General features: G+C 35.2%; 1 protein-coding gene across 4 annotated transcripts; it reads right to left on the bottom strand.

The window, feature by feature from the left end:
* Positions 1 to 4077: 4077 nt before the first annotated feature.
* Positions 4078 to 11638, bottom strand: LOC134535406 (uncharacterized). 4 transcript variants are annotated; one of them, XM_063374507.1, is made up of 6 exons: positions 10995 to 11630; positions 10325 to 10467; positions 7893 to 8147; positions 7749 to 7814; positions 7543 to 7673; positions 4078 to 4740 (listed from the first exon to the last, which is right to left on the bottom strand). In XM_063374507.1, the coding sequence occupies exons 1-6, from the start codon at positions 11216 to 11218 to the stop codon at positions 4627 to 4629; spliced, it is 933 nt and encodes a 310-aa protein (XP_063230577.1). In that variant the 5' UTR covers positions 11219 to 11630; the 3' UTR covers positions 4078 to 4626. The 4 variants fall into 4 exon arrangements, with proteins under 4 accessions (XP_063230577.1, XP_063230570.1, XP_063230561.1 ...); XM_063374500.1 differs by having other exon boundaries at positions 7543 to 7814; positions 10995 to 11635; XM_063374491.1 differs by having other exon boundaries at positions 7749 to 8147; positions 10995 to 11634.
* Positions 11639 to 18390: the final 6752 nt, after the last annotated feature.

Below are 18390 nucleotides of genomic sequence, written 5' to 3'. Positions count from 1 at the left end.
CATAAATTAATGCCGAAATGACGATTCATTAGTCGACGGGAGTAGAATTTAATTCCGGGGGGAAATGCCGGCTTCAGCGCAGCGCACAGCGAACCGCGCGGTCCACCGCTCAGAGCTCGTTGCGTTTTATGTGTAAATATCGCGTGGAGCCCAGGCCACTTCCCGCCGCAGCTCAGCAACAATTACCGCACTGACGTCAGTGGGAAAAACTGCATGGCGATAGTTAAAACCTCGTCGCGTTATTGTTGTGCCTGACTGGAGTTGAAAGCGCTCCCAGTGGCCGGCCAGAAAGGTGGCAGCCCGACACAGTTTTCGCCGCTTCAAATGCGAACAGTGTTCCAGGAAGGAAGAGACACAGTTTTGATTTATTCTGGTCTGTGTGTAACGTAGAATAACAACTGACCCAGCCGCGGTTATTTCGCATATACATTTCACTCCGGGCTAATCTCGAATATCCTACGTGAATCATCATTAGGGACAAGAAAATTGGCAGGTTCGGTAACCTACGGGATGAACTAAAAAAATTCCTCTGGATACGAAGGAAAATATCACGTTTCCACTGTCTACTTAGTTATAAATTTTTTTGTGATATAAAAGAATCGCTCATTACACTGCAATATGTATTGTATCCCCGAGCCATCTGTTTCTTCCTTGTAACTGGCTGCCGTCTGAAAGAGAAGCCATTGCACTATTTGGATGGATCATCCATGATGCATTTGCTTCCGGACCGGTGTGCTGACAAACAGACATGGGCCAACCACGACACACAGACAATGCTAAAAATTGTAACAAACAGCTGGTCTGTAAATCGTTTCGCGAAAACGTTCATGGCCCTAATTATAAGACTTCTCAATTGGGTAACTTTTGATTCGATACGTCGTTGTTTGAAGGCTTCTCATTGGCCCAAATACCTTCATATTAGCTGTTAGCTAACTGTAGAAGCAGTTCAAAGGTACAAGTACGTTGATTTCAGCGTATCGAAAAAAGGAATCCTGGTCTCTAATAATCATTTTCCAATTACAATGTTACATAATTTTGTGGGTTACGTGTGATAGGATAACCACATCTTCTCCTTGTCAAAATCGTCAAAGTCTTGCCAAGAGCAATGTATTCGAATCATCAAAGTGAATCAGATGTATGTGTGAGTAGTATATATTGGGGGCTCCTGAAACTGGCTTCTGGCTGTGGAGCCGGAGCCGAGGCACATATCAGATTGTGACGTCACGACGGCCATCTGGATGAGCGTAACGGGACACAGCGCAACGGGACACAACGCAACGGGACACAGTGTAACGGGACACCGTGTAACGGGACCCTGCGTAACGGGACAAGTAGATCTCTTTCTCAGTTTTTTTCCTACCGCTTAATTTGCTAGGAGGTATTTTTTTATTATTATATACAATAACTCATCGTCGTTTCACTACTGTTACCGGTTTCGGTAACTTTCTTCATTGTTTAGTTAGCTGTTGCCTACGTTAGTTTATTTTCTTTGAAGAAGTATTTATTTTTGTGTTTAATTAGAAAATACTCATTTTTATTGGTTTTTGTCATTTTGTTAAAGTAATGTCGTTAGGATGCTAAAATGAAACTGAAATCGTTTGCTAAATGGACGCCAAGTGATTAGTGGGCATCGGGTGTTCCGAGCAATCCCGAGGACGGTCGAAGGTGCACGACGATGACGTGGCGGAGTGACGCGCAGAGCTGTGGCGCGCGAGCCTGTGAGACGGTACTCGCGAGCCAGCGACGACGACAGCAACATGGGCCGCGTGGACGACCAGCTGGGGCCCAGTCAACGCGTATAAAGTAAGGAGTCGACGCACAAACACCTTGTTGTCAGAATAGGCGAAGGGCGGGCCCGTGTCTTACTAGTTTTTTTATGTGGACGTACCTTTTTTTGGATGCTATTAACGTGAGGTGTAACATTAGCCACTTAGGCCGTGATTGCTAGAGACAGACAGCAAACGAGTTCATGCATAATACTAATACCGTAAAAGTACACTCAAGGAACTATAGAGACTCAAGGACCTTACATTTAATATTTTGTTGTGCTAATCAAGTGAATTAAATGTACATGTAAATATAGAGTTATAGTTTAATGTTCTTAGGAGTTAGTTTGAATCATGCTACTCAGTAACAGCCATGAGAGAATTAAAGAATTTGAATGCTGCTCTTACATTGTTTGGTTTTAAAGCATTTCACACTTGCGGAATGAAAAGGGGAACTATATTTTGTACTGTCGCGTGCGGTGGGATCGTGCCACCCGCGCGAAGTTTGACCCTCCTTGGGGCAAGAGTGTGAGGACAGATTGTTGACCGCGGTGTTGCTGGAGTAAAGCAACAGGGCGGTTACACTACCTTTGTGGTGGAATGTCTAAAAATAGTAAAAACACCTTATGTGTCTCAGTTACTTACATTTCACTTGATTTTCTTTGTAGATATTATCTTTTACTATAAAACCGCTATTACCACCCCCTTTTTTTTCTTTGCAGTCGAATCTCAAGAAAAATAAAATAGCCTGCAAGGTAATACTATATATATATATATATATATATATAGCTTGGAATCTTCATTGTCAGTTTTTTTAACTCACGCTTGATTTACTTTGGATATAAATATGTTTTATAATGAGAAAAAAACTCACCTCTTGTCACCCCCAACAGATAGGATTAAGAAAAATTGAAATAAGGAAATCAAAATTTTTAAATCTATTTTTATTTTATTAATTCTGTTCCTTATTTTTAATTGTAGTAGATTCTGAAATATGTATTTATTTTATTAAAACCAAACTCACGCCTCTTACACGCCTTAAGGGTGAAATCTCGCAAAAATATTTTTAAAATTTTGTTGTTTATTATTTTTATTATTTGTACGTAATATTTTATGTCTCACTTTATTTCTGAGATACTTATATTTTTTTAATAAATCAAAACTCAACCCATAAATGATGAATTACGATGAATGAAAAAAATACGTAACTCTTCATAAACCTACATGTTGTTCATTCTTAGTTTCTCACCTAAAGTTATAATAGAATAAATTTTACCCCTTTTTTTACGCCTTAGAGGTTGAATTCCGCAAAATGGTAAAATAGTAGATATGTATATTATATATCCTAATATATTTCCTTGGGAGATATATTTAATATATCAAAAACATATCAACGCTTATTCACCTCTTACGTGTAGATTATCGGAAAATTTAAATAATTATAGTCCAATCTCTACATTCACGTTTTACATTTTGAGTTCTAACTTACATCTTTCACACCCCTTAGGGGTGAAATCCCGCAAAATGGTGAAACTAATAATGTGTCATTTATTATTTTTACCAAGCCAACCAAATATTTTACGTCTTGCTAACTTGATTTAGAGATACATTTTTCAAATAAATAAAAGCTTGTCCTTTTTTTACCATCCTATAAGACAAGATTTTATATAAATTGACAAGAGTACAATGTGCTATTTTATTTTCTTTCCTCTAGTTGTAATGGACTCGAAAGTACGTGTGCAATTTTTTTTTTAAAAAATCAAATTGGTCAAACTGTGGTAAAGTCCATCCACGGTAACCTCCTACTTTTCTGAAGCCCTGCTTTTCACCGGATCTACTTTAATGTCACTATGTATCCTTCCGCCGTATGTAAACAAAAACATTGCCATGTGACAAATGTCAAATGGTTTGTTTACAATCACCAGCTGTCAAAACAATGTGTGTATGTATGTATATATATATATATATATATATATATATATAAAAGTAATTTGAATATGATCTAAGTATACATGCATATGTTCATAACATTATTTATGATACCCAATGGTAAAAATATTAAAAAATAAGTTTGTTAGCTAAAGAAATAACATATAATTTAAAGTAAATTTTTAGGAGAATATATAAATTTACAACATTTATGTAAGCAATAAATATCATCATTTAGTACAGTTCAACACAGTTTTCTGCATCTGAAAAAAAAAGTATTGTAAATTATACATATGGCTGTCCATCTAAGCAATCTGGAAAAGACTAAGGATTGAAGGTTTAATAAAATTAACAAATTCAGATGAAAACATTTAAAAATGAATTTTCTTCTTTTATTTAATAAACCCCTACCATTTTGCCGGTTAAGGCCACAAATAAAAATATGGTTATATACATTTTCCTGAGTATACTTATTAGACAAAATCATAATTTTATGAACAGTAAAATTGTGGTGAAGAATTGACAGTAATTTCTATACCACTTATATGCATTATTTATTTGTGGCCCTGGATGGGGACTGGCTTTTTGTTTTCCAAGTAAGTTCACTGAAAAATGAAGACACACAACAAAATAAAATGTTTCACATACACCTATACGAATCCAGAAATGAAATTTAATATTCATTTCATAATACGTGTAATATAAAGTTAATACATAAAGTTCCAGTAATCAACATACTTCATGGGAATGCATAAAAGAAAAAAAAATGTTTCAAACCCCAATACTTACAGTTGCCCAGGTGTTTATTACATACAGACCTCAATAAGAACACCCGGGTAAATCATCAAGAGGAACTGCCAGTACTTCACTGTCTCCATCTACTTGCTGTGTCGTAACCTCAAATTCTTCGCTGTCACTGTCTTCACTTGAACTATCCTCGCCGAGGTGGATGATGAGTGGAGGAATGGTGCCGCTGTCTATGTGGACTTCTCTCTCCCAGTCTGCTTGAATTAGCTTCTCCACGTGATCCACACACCTCGCCCATCTAAAAAAATTAATGTATACAGTAAAACCTCTATATAAATGACCTGTTTATAGCAAAAACCACTCTATAACAAAATATGTTTGTTTCTGTCAGAACGGCATAGTAAACAATGCATGGCATGCTCTTTATTACATACAATTTTGAACTCACTCCACAAGAAAGTATTTTTAAACACAACAAAACTCATTTAATGTGTTTTCCTCAACTATCAAAGCTATTATATTTAATACTTGAAGTAACATGTTTTGTTTTATGTTATCTGAAAAAAAAAAATTATAGTGGTTTATTCAAGATATAATAAAGCTGTAAATATTATATATGTTATCAATAAAGGCTTAGAATGCATATGATAAAATATTTATTTCATAAGTTTTGTGTTTGTTTTTGGTTAAAATTTGTCCCAGACAAAAACAGTGAGATATAGCGAAAATTTAATTTTTTGAATAGTTTTGATGATTTACTGTATATGTATTTCACTATAATAACATAACTTTTGAAAATACTAATGTGCAAGAACTACATGTGTAAATACCTATTCAAGTTCGCTAGATGAAAATATTCAAAATTCTCTACGTTGAAATTTTATCTGAATATTGAAATCTGCCTACAGCACTGAACCCACCATAACTTTAAAGTCATTGACACAAGATTAAGCATAACAGAAAGTAATATCACAATTACTAATAAATACAAAACTATTTATGGAAATGAAACAATTGCAAATGGACTGCAATTACAAAAAAAAAAAAACCTTGCAAATAAGTCACCACTGTTAGATCTAGAAACTACACAGATATGTATGAATCACATGGGAATAAAATTACAAACACAAACACAAACACGAACACAAACACATACATGCAACACATTTTCAAAACGACAACTACACAAATTCAAACCACTTATTTTTACCAATTGTTTTAAAACTGTATTACTGGTATATGAATATACACAAAATGATAATCACACTATACACACACTAGCACACAAAGTTATCAAAAGGAATGGTAGGACCAGGCTGCTAGGCAACAATACTTACGTATTATGTAAAAATGTATGGTAAGGGTTTTGCTGAAGCTTGAGGAATGTTCTACAGGAAAATAAAACAATTTCTACTTCAAAAGGAATACCCCATTGGTCATGCAACATGAAAATACCTCTCTGGTGTGGAAGCATCAAGAGCCTCTTTCCAGATGGCTGCAACTGCATTATTGTCAAATCTCTTGGCCCGCCCCACGTTACTATTGTAATGGTGTTTACATTGAGCCCAAACTAGTTCGATTGCATTATAGTGGCAGTGATAGGGTGGGAGTCGTAGAATTTCGTGGCCATAGTTACGAGCCAACTCGTCTACCTCATATCTGAAAAGTGTGTTAGAACAAGGTGTATACGTAATTTTTTGCAACTATCTCACTTTTAAAGAAATGCTGTAAAAAAAACGAAATAATATACCGTATTCGGGGCTTGTTTTGTTTAGCTATTCTCAGCAGCTCCACTTTCAACCAATTATTTTCATGTTTTATCCCATTCTTCTCCAGCCACGCGATCAGTGCAGCCTTGGTCCAGTTCGTTGTAGGTGTTTTCTCAACCTACGTTGTGCCAACATTTAACTAAATACTCAAGTAGCTGATAAGAATTCATGACAGTAGAACCCTGTTACAATTTTACTGCTTATAAAGTTTTCCTGCCTATAATGTATTATTTTTCAAGTCCAATATTTTCCCTATAAGGACAATGTATTTAATTCCTGGATATAATGTTTCACAAATTATGCGTTTCGTGCTTGTAATGTTCACTTCATAAAATTTTAGAAGACGAAAAAAATTAAAAGCCTTTGTCTATACTGTCTATGTATATGTGTATGTTAGCAGTTAACTGCCTGTTGACACCCTTGGAAAACAAATAAATTCATAAATTTTTAGCCATTCTGTGTGTTTTCAAATGTATTCACTTAAATCACATGTTCAAGTGGCAAAAGAACTGGACTTAAGCATTTCCACTGTAAACACTGTCGTGAATTATGACAATTATACAGAAATGAGACAATTTTACAGCAATGAGACAATGTGTAAGTAAAGACAAAGCAGATAGAAGCTGGAAGCACCATGATGTTAAAGAAAAATTGTTTTTGGCTTGCTACAAGCAAATTGGAGCATCAAATATATCTTTATGCAGCTTGTTGAGTCCATTGGCAATAAATCCACACTAAAAAGTACTAAATTGAATTTCCTGCTTATGTTTTTTTTTCTTGTAGCCCCTTAAAAACAAATTATAACAGGGTTCTACTGTACTTATGCAAAGCAAACATGTGTTTTGGCATATTGTCGTAATGAATTTCTAAATTTAACAAAGCATGTTAGTTTAGTGACTAGAAATGTTTTTGAAAATATTATTTTAATTTATTAAGTAGGGCAACAGAGCATTCATAAAGTGGGTCCTTTTACCAAACAAGTAATTATGTCATTTTCAAATGCTGTTTGCAATAAAAAAATTTTATTTGGTATTTCAAACCCTCTACTAAATTAGTTTGCACTACAATGTAATTCAATTACATTATATATATATATATATATATATATATATATATATATATCTGTGTGTGTGTGTGTGTGTGTAATCAATTTCAGCTCAAACATTATAGTTTATAAAAATGTAGTGTAGGCATACTATTAAGATAACAATTATTGCTGGCAAAATGTATTAGTCTCGAATATTCGTACTTATACACAATAATAAACACATGTAAATTTTTCACATTACAATTTGAGCAATAAAAAGACACTGCTTTACCATTGCACATACCTGGGTGCTGTGATATGAAGCATTGTCCATTATGATGACACTGGGTTCCTCAAGATGCACCAACATGTCTTCAAACCACATCAAGAAAGTTTCCCCATTCATCTCGCCATGGTAGTCTGCAGTCTTCTGACCTGAAACAAAAAGTAATCCTGCTCCTGGCACAAAGCCAGTGCGCCCTCCAGCATTAACAACAATAAACCTTTTACCATCTCCAACAGTACGTCTCTTCGCAGATTGTAGACTCTTGTCCTGCCATGACTTTGATACAGTTCCTGAAAAATATATGAAATGGAAATGAAATACTTTGTATTGGACCACAGAACAAATTTTCAAATAAATTAATGCCTTGCCTCTCTGGAAAATCCATGTTTCATCAACAAATATGAAATTGGCACCTCTTTCTTTTTCTTCTTTATACTTTCTCAAGAAATCTATTCGCTGCAATACTATGTTTTCATTCTCTATCAAAGCTTTTCGTCCATCAACAGTTTTCCATGAAAATCCCATCTTCTTTAACAATTTATGAAGACTTGATCTTCCACCATAATAATCTATTTGTCTTTCCCTGATTTCTTTCAAAATGGTGTCGACTGTAACATTCAAACCTGTAAATTTATTGCATACATTAACAATACATGAAATAACAGAGGTACACAAAACTAAGCGAAACCACAACCCCGTAGAAGATAATTTAAGTGCACAATTTACATTTATTAAATAGTTTTAATAAACTTACATTTCAAAAATACTTTTAAATTAATGGTAAATATTTACTTGGGCGGTATTTCCGAAAAAAAATGTTAAAAATCCGAAAATACCTTTATTTTATGCTCTTCAACTTCCTCTTTTCATTAAAATCGGCGGAGATTAGAAATTCCAAATACTTTAGGAGATATCGAATTTTTAAATTTCAGCACAAAACCAGCGCATTCCTGTGGCGTGCGTGCACCATTGTTTCTTGTTTACGTACAAGTATCTATTTTTTTTATTGGATAATGATGTCACGTTTTTGTTCGTGATAGGCCAGAATTCAAATGAACTAATACGTGATTATTTAGTTCAATTATTGTTTAAAACGGTGTTTAATTACCGCCTCCAACTTAGGTGAGTTTTTAACGTTTCTAATTTTAAAGTCTTATTTGTTATTTTGATATTGTTGCGCAAGTAATAAGTAACAAAAAAATTTACGTGAGTTGTTACTGTACATCCTTTGTTACGGGTTTGTTAGGTAGGTAAGGTCAGTTACATTATAAATAATTTAAAACTAAAGAATAATTAAAATTAATTCACATTATTTTTAATATTACCTTAGTTTGAAAGTATTTATAATGTAACTGACCTGACTTAATCGACCATTTTAGTTTTAAAATATTAAATTAAAAAATTTGATATCTCCTAAAGTATTTGGAATTTCTTATCTCCGCCGCTTTTAATGAAAAGAGGAAGTTGAAGAGCATATGATAAAGGTATTTTCGGATTTTTAACATTTATTTTCGCAAATACCGCTCAACTACATATGATGAAATTTAAAAATTCGATATCTTCTAAAGTATTTGGAATTTCTTACCTCCGCCACTTTTAATGAAAAGAGGAAGTTGAAGAGCATAAAATAAAGGTATTTTCGGATTTTTAACATTTTTTTTCGGAAATACCGCCCAAGTAAATATTTACCCATTAGTATTTCAGCATTCAATTTAGCAATCAATAAGTTACAAGCTCTACACTGTGTTGTAGGTAAATGTTTTGTATCGTGTATCCCATGTGATCCCTAGATCTTTATGCATGAACCTGTACATCCTATTGATCGTGTGGTGCATGTTTTTTTTTCATTTATTCAGATCAAAGATCCTGAACATAATCAAATATTGTGGTATAGCAAGAATAATTATCATAAGTTTAATAAAACATATATATTTTCATTATTATTCAACTTTAAATCATAACTCATTACTACATCACAGGTTTTTATTTTTGGTTTTGTACAGGATTTTTAAACGTAATAAATTAGAAAAGCAAGCATCATCAATCACAGGATCAATATTTGCAGGATCATGCGATCAGGATCAATGTATCGAATCGGATACGCGATACTAAACTTTTACTGTTTTATAACCTTCTGTTACTTCATACACTAACACACAGTTTGTCTGGCTAAGTTGTGTTTTCATATGATACTTCATTACAATGAAGTAGGACTATTGTTTATAAAATAACAATACCCCTATATTTTCTAAAGGGTTAGGCGGGGGAAGACACTATTTTGCAATAGAATATATATTGTACTGGACCCTGCCACACAGTACAATTTAGCCAATTAAGTATCCCAATTTTTTTTTAATAACCATGCTTGCTTAGACCACAACTCACTAATTTGTAACCAATTACTGCTAAAGCGCACAACTGGATATTATTGATACTGGAAATAGTCATTATTTAACCTTCTGATACATCATAAAAGTTGAGGTTATTTAATATGTGTACTGTGTATAACGATATAAACATTACTTGTAGTTTTAGAATGTAACAATTTTCTTTCTATCTTTAACCTAACCTTAAAAGGACGTGTACGTATTTAATATGTTGCACAATATTCTATATATCAATACCATATCAATAAAGAAACCTAACAAACCACCCAAAAATGTTAAGTATTTTTAAAGGACAGATGATATCGGGAAAAAAACTGAACCGGTCAATCTGCATATGGATATATGAAATGAATACAATTAAGTAGGGCCTACCCCAGTGATATCGAAACTACTCTTCAGTATCAAATTTTTACCTTCAGCGTACATCCTGTAAATTGCATTCCTGATTGCATTTACTGTGAAATCGTCGACTGTATCAAGTGACTTTCCTTCCTGTGGCCTTTTTTTCCTCTTTTTTCCTGGTGTTGAAACTTCTTCAATGTCTTTCTTGTAGTACCTAACCAAAAAAAAAACATTTGTCATAACACTTTTCCGGGGACCCGTTCACAATACGCAGTTAGGCAGTGTTCCAAATATGGCATTTTGTCACAAATATTTGCTTTGTGGTCACTAAATGGAAACATGACAGACTTTGTCCACGAAATTAATGAAGTGTTTTTTTATTTATTTTGTGATCTCCCAAACAGATGAAAAACTAATTAAATGCAAATTATAAAATCACTCCCTTATGTTATAGTTAAACCTATCATAAAGTTTATAAACATCGTTATAAACAAACGTGTATCACACCCATAAAAATACTTGAAAGTGCCTATATTGTTATTGTTAGGACCTGAGTAGGCCTAATATGATTTTAGGTTAAGTTTTCAACAGAGATGCCACATGGCGGTGTTGTCTCACACCAAAAAATATAATTTGGAAATAAAACACAAAAAACCTCGTGAGTTAAAACACAGGCCGACAATACTTAGGACACAGTCGATATTTTTTTTACGTGCATGAAAACGAAAAAAGCCTACTTACTTGAGAACAGTTGACTTTGCGATGTTGAGAAGAAACGCGGTCGTCTGCGTAACGTCACATTTCTTCAAGTCGCCTTTCCTAATTAAAAGATATAAGTTCTGAGCGACGTTAATGATGTCCATCTGACGCTGCGACGAAGTAGCTTTCCCCATCCCGGAACCAATTACCATTACAGCAATCACAAGAACCACACAAAATATCAAAACGATAACAAATTCCATCATTACAATAGTAGATAATAAATAATATAACAAAGTTAAAATACACAATATTAACACAAAATCCTGAAACACAAACTGTACGTTATTTCACGGTCAGTAATATATTAAAACACACTGCAAAATGGCGTACAGACTGCAGACTGCTTAAAGAGCTGCTGAAAGCGGCTGAAAGAGAAAACAAACAAGTGACTATTAACATTATTAATGCGCGACCACGGTTTCGGCACGTAATATTTTTTTACCGTTAACATAACGTTTTTATTTCACCAGAGATTTAAAAAAATGTTCAAACTTAACAAATACCCAAACAAATTCTTAAATACACGCGGAAAGTCAAAAAATATATATTTTGGCTATGGAACTATTTCGTTCTAATCATTGCCAACACACCACTTCTCTCACTGTTTCATTTACACACATGCGAGATCATTAATATTAATAATATTGTACATAGATAGTTACTTTTTTTGTAAAATTTTATTTAACATCATTATACGGTAATTTAGTGTTAATGCATGTTTAATATGCATATGATGGAAAGTATTTTTGCAAACGAACCAAACATGCTGCATCCTGGTGTGTTTTTTCAAAGGTTCGTTTAAAAAAGTAGGAGGTTACCGTGGATGGACTATAGATACAATTGGTATGTTTATTTTTACAGGTACCCAATTTTTTTTTCCTATTCTTGATTTGCTTTGGAGATATAATTAACTGCCTTAAAACGAAATTTATCACTTTCTTGCCATATAAGGGGTGTAATTCTGTAATTATATATAACCTAGCCAAATAGCTTACTAATAAAAAAGGTTTCATTAAACCCGTCCAGTAGTTATCTCTTGAGGTCGGGTCAAACAAGCAAACAAACATTTTAAAAGCTATATTTTCGAGTTTTAAGTATTGTTAATGACCATTTACAAAGTTTTTTTTTTTTCATCAGTTCATATCCAATGTACAGAATTTTCATGCCGCACATTTTTATTATTAGTATAGATGTTTCAGATCGTGAGCAATTTCTGAAAAGTTCATACAATTCAGTCTCACTGTTGACATAAAAATAGTTTGTTTTTTTCCAGGTTCTGTTTGTTGGTAACCTTTTTTTTTCAGTGACCCCTCGATATTGCTGATTGTTCATTAAAGTGCAGACGCAGCATATCTGTCCCGGTGTGAGCGTTGTGTGAGCGATAAATGTGCTTGCTGTCCTCCTCCACCCCCCTCTCCTGGTAGACCGCTCACGTAGATTAGCTGTCTGGAATGAGCTACAACACACGCCTCCCACCCTTCCCGTCACCACAAACATTGACAGGCCGAGCGGAGGTAGCGCGCTGAGAGACAGCGGACGAGAGAGGAAAGGCCGATAATCGCCTCCCAAATCGCACGTCATAACCAGCCCGGTGGCTGACACAAAGAACTGGAACAAACATAGACTACATACGCGCTGTGTACAAAAAAAAATCGTAATCTCGCAAAATAAATTATTTATAAGAGTCATCGGGTAAAAAAATTAGACTTGAAGCATATGTATTTTTTTTCCTAAACTAACTTCTAAGTGTATTTGTTTGGGAGGGGTCTGGGTTAGGTAAGGCTCTAAGGGCGGAATTCATTGTGGTGATATGAGCAATACTTGAAAAAACTACTGCTTAAATGCATGCTTAAGTATGGCATTAAATTCATAGTGAACAAAAAGAACACTGCTTATTAGGACTACTTCAAGTAATACTTCACGAAGCACTGCGTCAAATAAGTAGTGCTCAATACGAATTCACAGCCATGAAATAAGTTTGCCTTGTTTCGCAAGTATTCATAATCAAATGAGCCATGCTTATTCATTGATATAAGTAATACCTCATGAAGTCGGCTATCTAGGTGACTCAAGTACTGGTACGGATTTGTTTGTTGTAAGAAATAGGTTATGTAAGGTATTAGTTCCCGTTAATTTTTCCATATATTAAATTAAAATTGAGAGAGTAAACAAATTAAATTTGGGGAAAAGAAACGAAACAAATCGTTGCCACTTAGTTTTGTAAACAATACAGGCTACGTACATAACCTCTTCTGCAGCTAGCGTGTTGTTTCGCTACCACGTGGTTAACTTCACCCGCTTATAGATAACAGACACATGATGGCCAACATAATTTAACAACACAAACATTCAAAACATATTTATGTAGTTGTAAATTCGTTTTTAATACATGTTCATATTTATGTTATTCAAGTTTACTATCAAATAAAGTATAAATATCATCTTACGTATTAATTTCATTATTTTAATCGCATATATGGTTTGAAACGTGGGCATTTTTATTTTCAAACAGGTAAACTATGTATTTACAGCAGTATATTTGCGTGCGTTACGTTGACACAACATTCGTCCTTTACTTTTTGAGATACTTCATCAAGTACAGCATGGCCAATGTAAGTAGTGCTTGTTCAAGTATTACTTCGTCAAGTATAGGTTTATGAATTCATTGCTGGAATAAGTACTACTTGAAGAATAAGCACTACTTCATTAAGTATTACTTATTCGCCAAACAAGCCTTCGACTATGAATCCCGCCCTAAGTGTGCCTTAGAGCGAATACTATACGCCTAATCATACTGGGTGTAAGCCATGCAGAAAGGGTAGCATGCATCATGTGCTTTGTTTGGGCATTGGCTAGCCATTGGAGCGATTGATGCCATGACTTACTCCCCTATCTTAGATCTAGGCTATGATTCGTTAAGTTGAGCCCAGGTAAAACCTGCGTAGACACAGGGAAAACCCTGGGTTAATTCATGCGTGGTTGATTATTGCAAGCAGTAAGCAGCCAGGTTCAGTGCAGGACAAGGAGGATGGTCCAGGAAGAAGAGTTGGACAGGGACAGAAAGTTCCAACCATGCTGGTGTCGGGAGCTTGTGCCTTGCGGTCCGCATTGGTGCTTGTGCGTGTCTGGGTTGGTACCCCTGGCGGTGAGCGAATTCATTCGATGCCCTACAGGCTGCCAAGTCAGCACGTGTGCCTAAAACTATGGAATGTAAGATGGCGTTGAGCACTCATTAGTAATACTTACTGTAAGTTAAATTACGTTAATTAATCGTGAACTGGGGCATCGGGTCTCACTCCAGAAGGGATAGAGTGGCAGGTCGCCTGTCGCCAGTAAAAGGCTGGCGGCAGTTAGCGAAATTATCAAATCTGTCATTGCAAAATAACATATGTTTCACTTTATATTCTCTTAACACGCACTTAACGACCTTGAGTCCTTCACAAACAAGGAGAAGAAGTGGTTACCCAACCGCGTGTAACCTGCCAAAGGATGTGACTTTGTTATCGACCAATGAACATTCTCATTTCAAAAGGGCACGTTGAGTCTAGTCTGGAGTAAAATTTATCTGTGAAATTATCACGCCTGTTGTTATTACAGACCAGAATAAAACAGATGTTTTTTGTTAATATGCTAGATTTCAAACTAGGAATGGGCCAATCAAATCCTCAAATACAAACAAAATAATTCGGTATTCACGGGAAAAGATTCTAAGAATAATATTAGAGGAAATAAAGTAAATTAAAAAATGCAACGCTGATAACCTCGGGCGTTTACTAGGTAATTCGTTTTCTCTTCATACCTATCCTGTTACCATTCCCCAAATTAGTGTACTTTTAATATGTAATTATATAAATACTATTTCAAAATGTCTGTATTCCGGAAAATTAGTTTGTGAATCAAATATTTTAAGGGTTGAATGTTTCAAACCCATAATTTATATTTTTCATTTCCTGTAAATAAATTTATTTTTGACTCTTGAGACATAAGATTCGGAATTGAGAGAAATATCGAGGTACTCATTGAGATTCCAATTCGAGATTTGGATTCGAGAAAATTGGGATCCAACCTATCACTAATTCTATTACATTTATCTTTTTCCTTTTTAGTAATAAGAATACAGTTTATCTTGAAAACTCTGAACCTAAAAAAAACCCTCAACAAAATAATTATGGAATCACAAACATTCCTGGCTTACAGGTCTCAAATTTTAATAAAGCCGATAAGCATGTTACATTTTACCATGTAGTTGGAGGATTGTGGAAAATAACCAAGAAGTCATTGAGCCCGTAAATTTTCGTCTGTCATAACGAATCAGTTACATAAACCCGGCCGAAACTTATGAAGAAAATTAAAAACACAGTTTAAAAAATACGCATTTTGCAAGGTAAATATTTAGAAAATAATTTGTTAAAATATGTTATTGTAATGCTTCAAAGTAAATTATTGCACACTTCAACTCTTTGCTGTAAATACGTGATCATTATAATTAGCGGGACTACAATTGCTTCTTGAGATAAACTATTAGTTTAATTTTAAATTGCAGACAATTTTACGTACAGTGTAATTTTTTTTTGTAATTGGTACAGAAATATTTATATAAAATTATATATATATTTGTAAATTTTGTACATTTACATGAAAATAAATGTATTACCCCATTAAAGTGTTCGCAATATTTTGCTCTGTGTTGTCCCAGTACCTCCAAAAATTAAAGTTACCTATTTGTAAACCATTCCCCGAATAGCTTTCCAGTCTTAACTGCGCACATAATAAGCATGATACAAAACAAATAAATCCAAACTGTAGAATATTCAATTAATTTTCCATGAATTAAAAAAATATTCTTGAATGAAACATAAGTATATTTATAAATAAAATAATCCACCAATTGTTGTAGTAAATACTTATCACTGTGCCTACTACATGCATATAGGGCAAGCATCTCCGAACCTTGAGGCCATCTTCTACTTATTACTATATACCAGAATCGCGTCTGAGGTTGGAATAGAACTGAACATAGCAATTCTTGTCACGTTCCAAATAACTAAATGCATTATTATGTTACTCGATTGAATTACTTTTAGCACTGACGAAGGATCGAACCAAGGACGGAATTCAAAAAGGCTGAAAGTTCTCGGGGCGACGAGTGCGCGCGCACCTGTCTCCCCTCTCCGGGACCATTTGCGCGCGTCGCTTGGACGAGCCCTTCTGACGCCGAGGGGACGAGGGCGGTGTGAGACACTCTCCTGCCTGCGCGGCGGATAAACAATTCACGACCCGCCCACCTCCGCCCTTTTAGTTTCGCAGGGCGACGACGGCGCGGCAAAGACTCATTTCACGCCCGGGAGTGGGTAAGAGGGCATAAAAGATAAATAAAGCGGGGAAAACTTCCACTTAACAGCGTTTGTTTATTTCCTTAAAGAAGATCCCCAGTTGATCCCCCGACTAGTCCACTCAACTGATTAGCGTTTAACTACAAACATGACAGTTCAGAACATCTAGAGTAACGTGGTTTTCCGATTGCTAGTGGGTAAATGTATCCGAAATTTGGAAAACACGCGACATTACTATTAACACGCAAAAATTGGTAACGTATAATTTAAAACCTGTATTTATAGTTAAATATTTTGGAACTCTAGTAGTAGTATGTAAATGGGCATACTGGGACTGGCGCTGGCGCGTGGTGCCGGTGCCGGTGTCCGCCATCTTGGATTGTGACGTCACGGCGGCCATCTTGTATGGTTGTGACCTTGACCTTTGACCTTGACCTTGAATTTGATCCTCAAAATGTGTCAAAATCCGCCAAAATTGGGCAAAATTTGCCCAAAATTCCTCAAAATTTCCATTTCTGTGGAAAAACATTCCGCCGAAAAATCTCAAAAAAATTCCACAATTCAAAAATTCCCGTTTTCGAAAGAAAAATTCCCGTTTCGAGGGAAAATTTCCCGTTTTTAGTCCTTAAAAATCCCAGCGGCTAGAAATGTCCATATGTAGGCTTAAGCATCTATGTCTACAGCCTACGATAAGCCTCTGACGTCATCATGGATTATGACGTCACCGTTGCAATTTCCGTTACGGCCGCCATCTTTACCTTTTTTATTTATTATCCGATTTTAATGAATTTTTTTTTAAAAATTAATAAAAAATTTACTTAATAAAATTTTAATAAATACTAATAAAAAACAAACATTTACGACACGGAGTTCGAAGTCCTCGGTTCGAACCCGACGAGTGCAAAAAAAATTAAAAATGGCGACCGATCCTTCCCCCGTGGTGGGTGCTAGCAGACTGACTCCCACCACTTTTTTTCAAAGCATATATATCGTCACCTAGTATGACGTCATGTCCGCCATCTTGTCTTCGATGCTGGAAGCCATCATCAATGTATCGTCGGCTAGAGTGCGCCGATAACATGTTAGTTTAATTCGTATCCGCTAGAGTGCAGTAATCATTTATTACTGTGACACCCGCCATCTTGTCATTTGGCCGCCATCTTGAAAATCCGTAATTATTTAGCTAGAAATTCGGGAAAAGTTCCAAAATTCATTAAATAAATCACTCATTAATTTACATATTGATTCGATCGATTCCTGTCCTCGGTTCGATACCCGATCGATGCAAATAATCTTAATTTTTATGTAAAAATACCTAAAAAATGACAGGTTCGAAAATAAAAACACTGCAAGTTCTTTTACAAACATAATATTTATTACATAATTTCTATTTTACTACAGGATCACCTGCGAAGGTTAGCAATCTTACAAACATTTAGGTCCGCATAGGCGTGAAATGACTAATTCTTAGCTCCAATCGGTTTATACAAGACAGAGTCCAGCCAGATCCTTTACAGACATAGTCCTCCTCTTCTTGACAGAGTTTCTGGATACCTTGTTTAACAGTTTGCTCGATATCGTTAGAACTGTAAATTACTGCAGCCGATGTCTTGAATGCACACTTCTTCACTTTGTCATCGAACGGATAAGGCTTTCCATATATACAGTCCAACCACAAGTTATATTTCAAAGGTCCGTTTGTTGCTACGTCATCAGTAAGCTGATTGATTATGTCCTGTCTGATATCATCAAGAAAATTACAAATGTCCTTTGACTCACTTAACGTACTTGGATAATAGTAGTCTTTCAATGTTCCACGAAATGCAGACTGCGCCAAGTAGAAGCCATTATCGTTCACTTGTAATGCTCCGATCACAGTCTTATGTTTATTTTCATGTTCAGATGCCACAGCAATCGGTTGCTGCACATCAGTTTTTTTACTTGTACGCTCACGAGTCACCAATCTAAACTCAGGAGTCGTAATTGCTGCAGGTAGTTCAGCAGTAGGCGCACGGACTTCACCTTTACAGTTTATCGAATGT

The sequence above is a fragment of the Bacillus rossius genome, chromosome 1 (assembly GCF_032445375.1).
Source record: "Bacillus rossius redtenbacheri isolate Brsri chromosome 1, Brsri_v3, whole genome shotgun sequence".
Taxonomy (NCBI): Eukaryota; Metazoa; Arthropoda; class Insecta; order Phasmatodea; family Bacillidae; genus Bacillus; species Bacillus rossius.
This window is presented reverse-complemented; position numbering and strand designations above follow the sequence as displayed.

What these genes read in the sequence shown, in the direction of transcription:
- LOC134535406 (XM_063374483.1), bottom strand. Translation starts at nt 11,218, where the DNA reads ATGATGGAATTTGTTATCGTTTTGATATTTTGTGTGGTTCTTGTGATT. An exon ending in GCAAAGTCAACTGTTCTCAA is followed by an intron (nt 10,468 to 10,994) that starts GTAAGTAGGCTT and finishes TTTTTTGGTTAG; the next exon opens with GTACTACAAGAAAGACATTG. An exon ending in TTACAGGATGTACGCTGAAG is followed by an intron (nt 8,148 to 10,324) that starts GTAAAAATTTGA and finishes ATAAATTTACAG; the next exon opens with GTTTGAATGTTACAGTCGAC.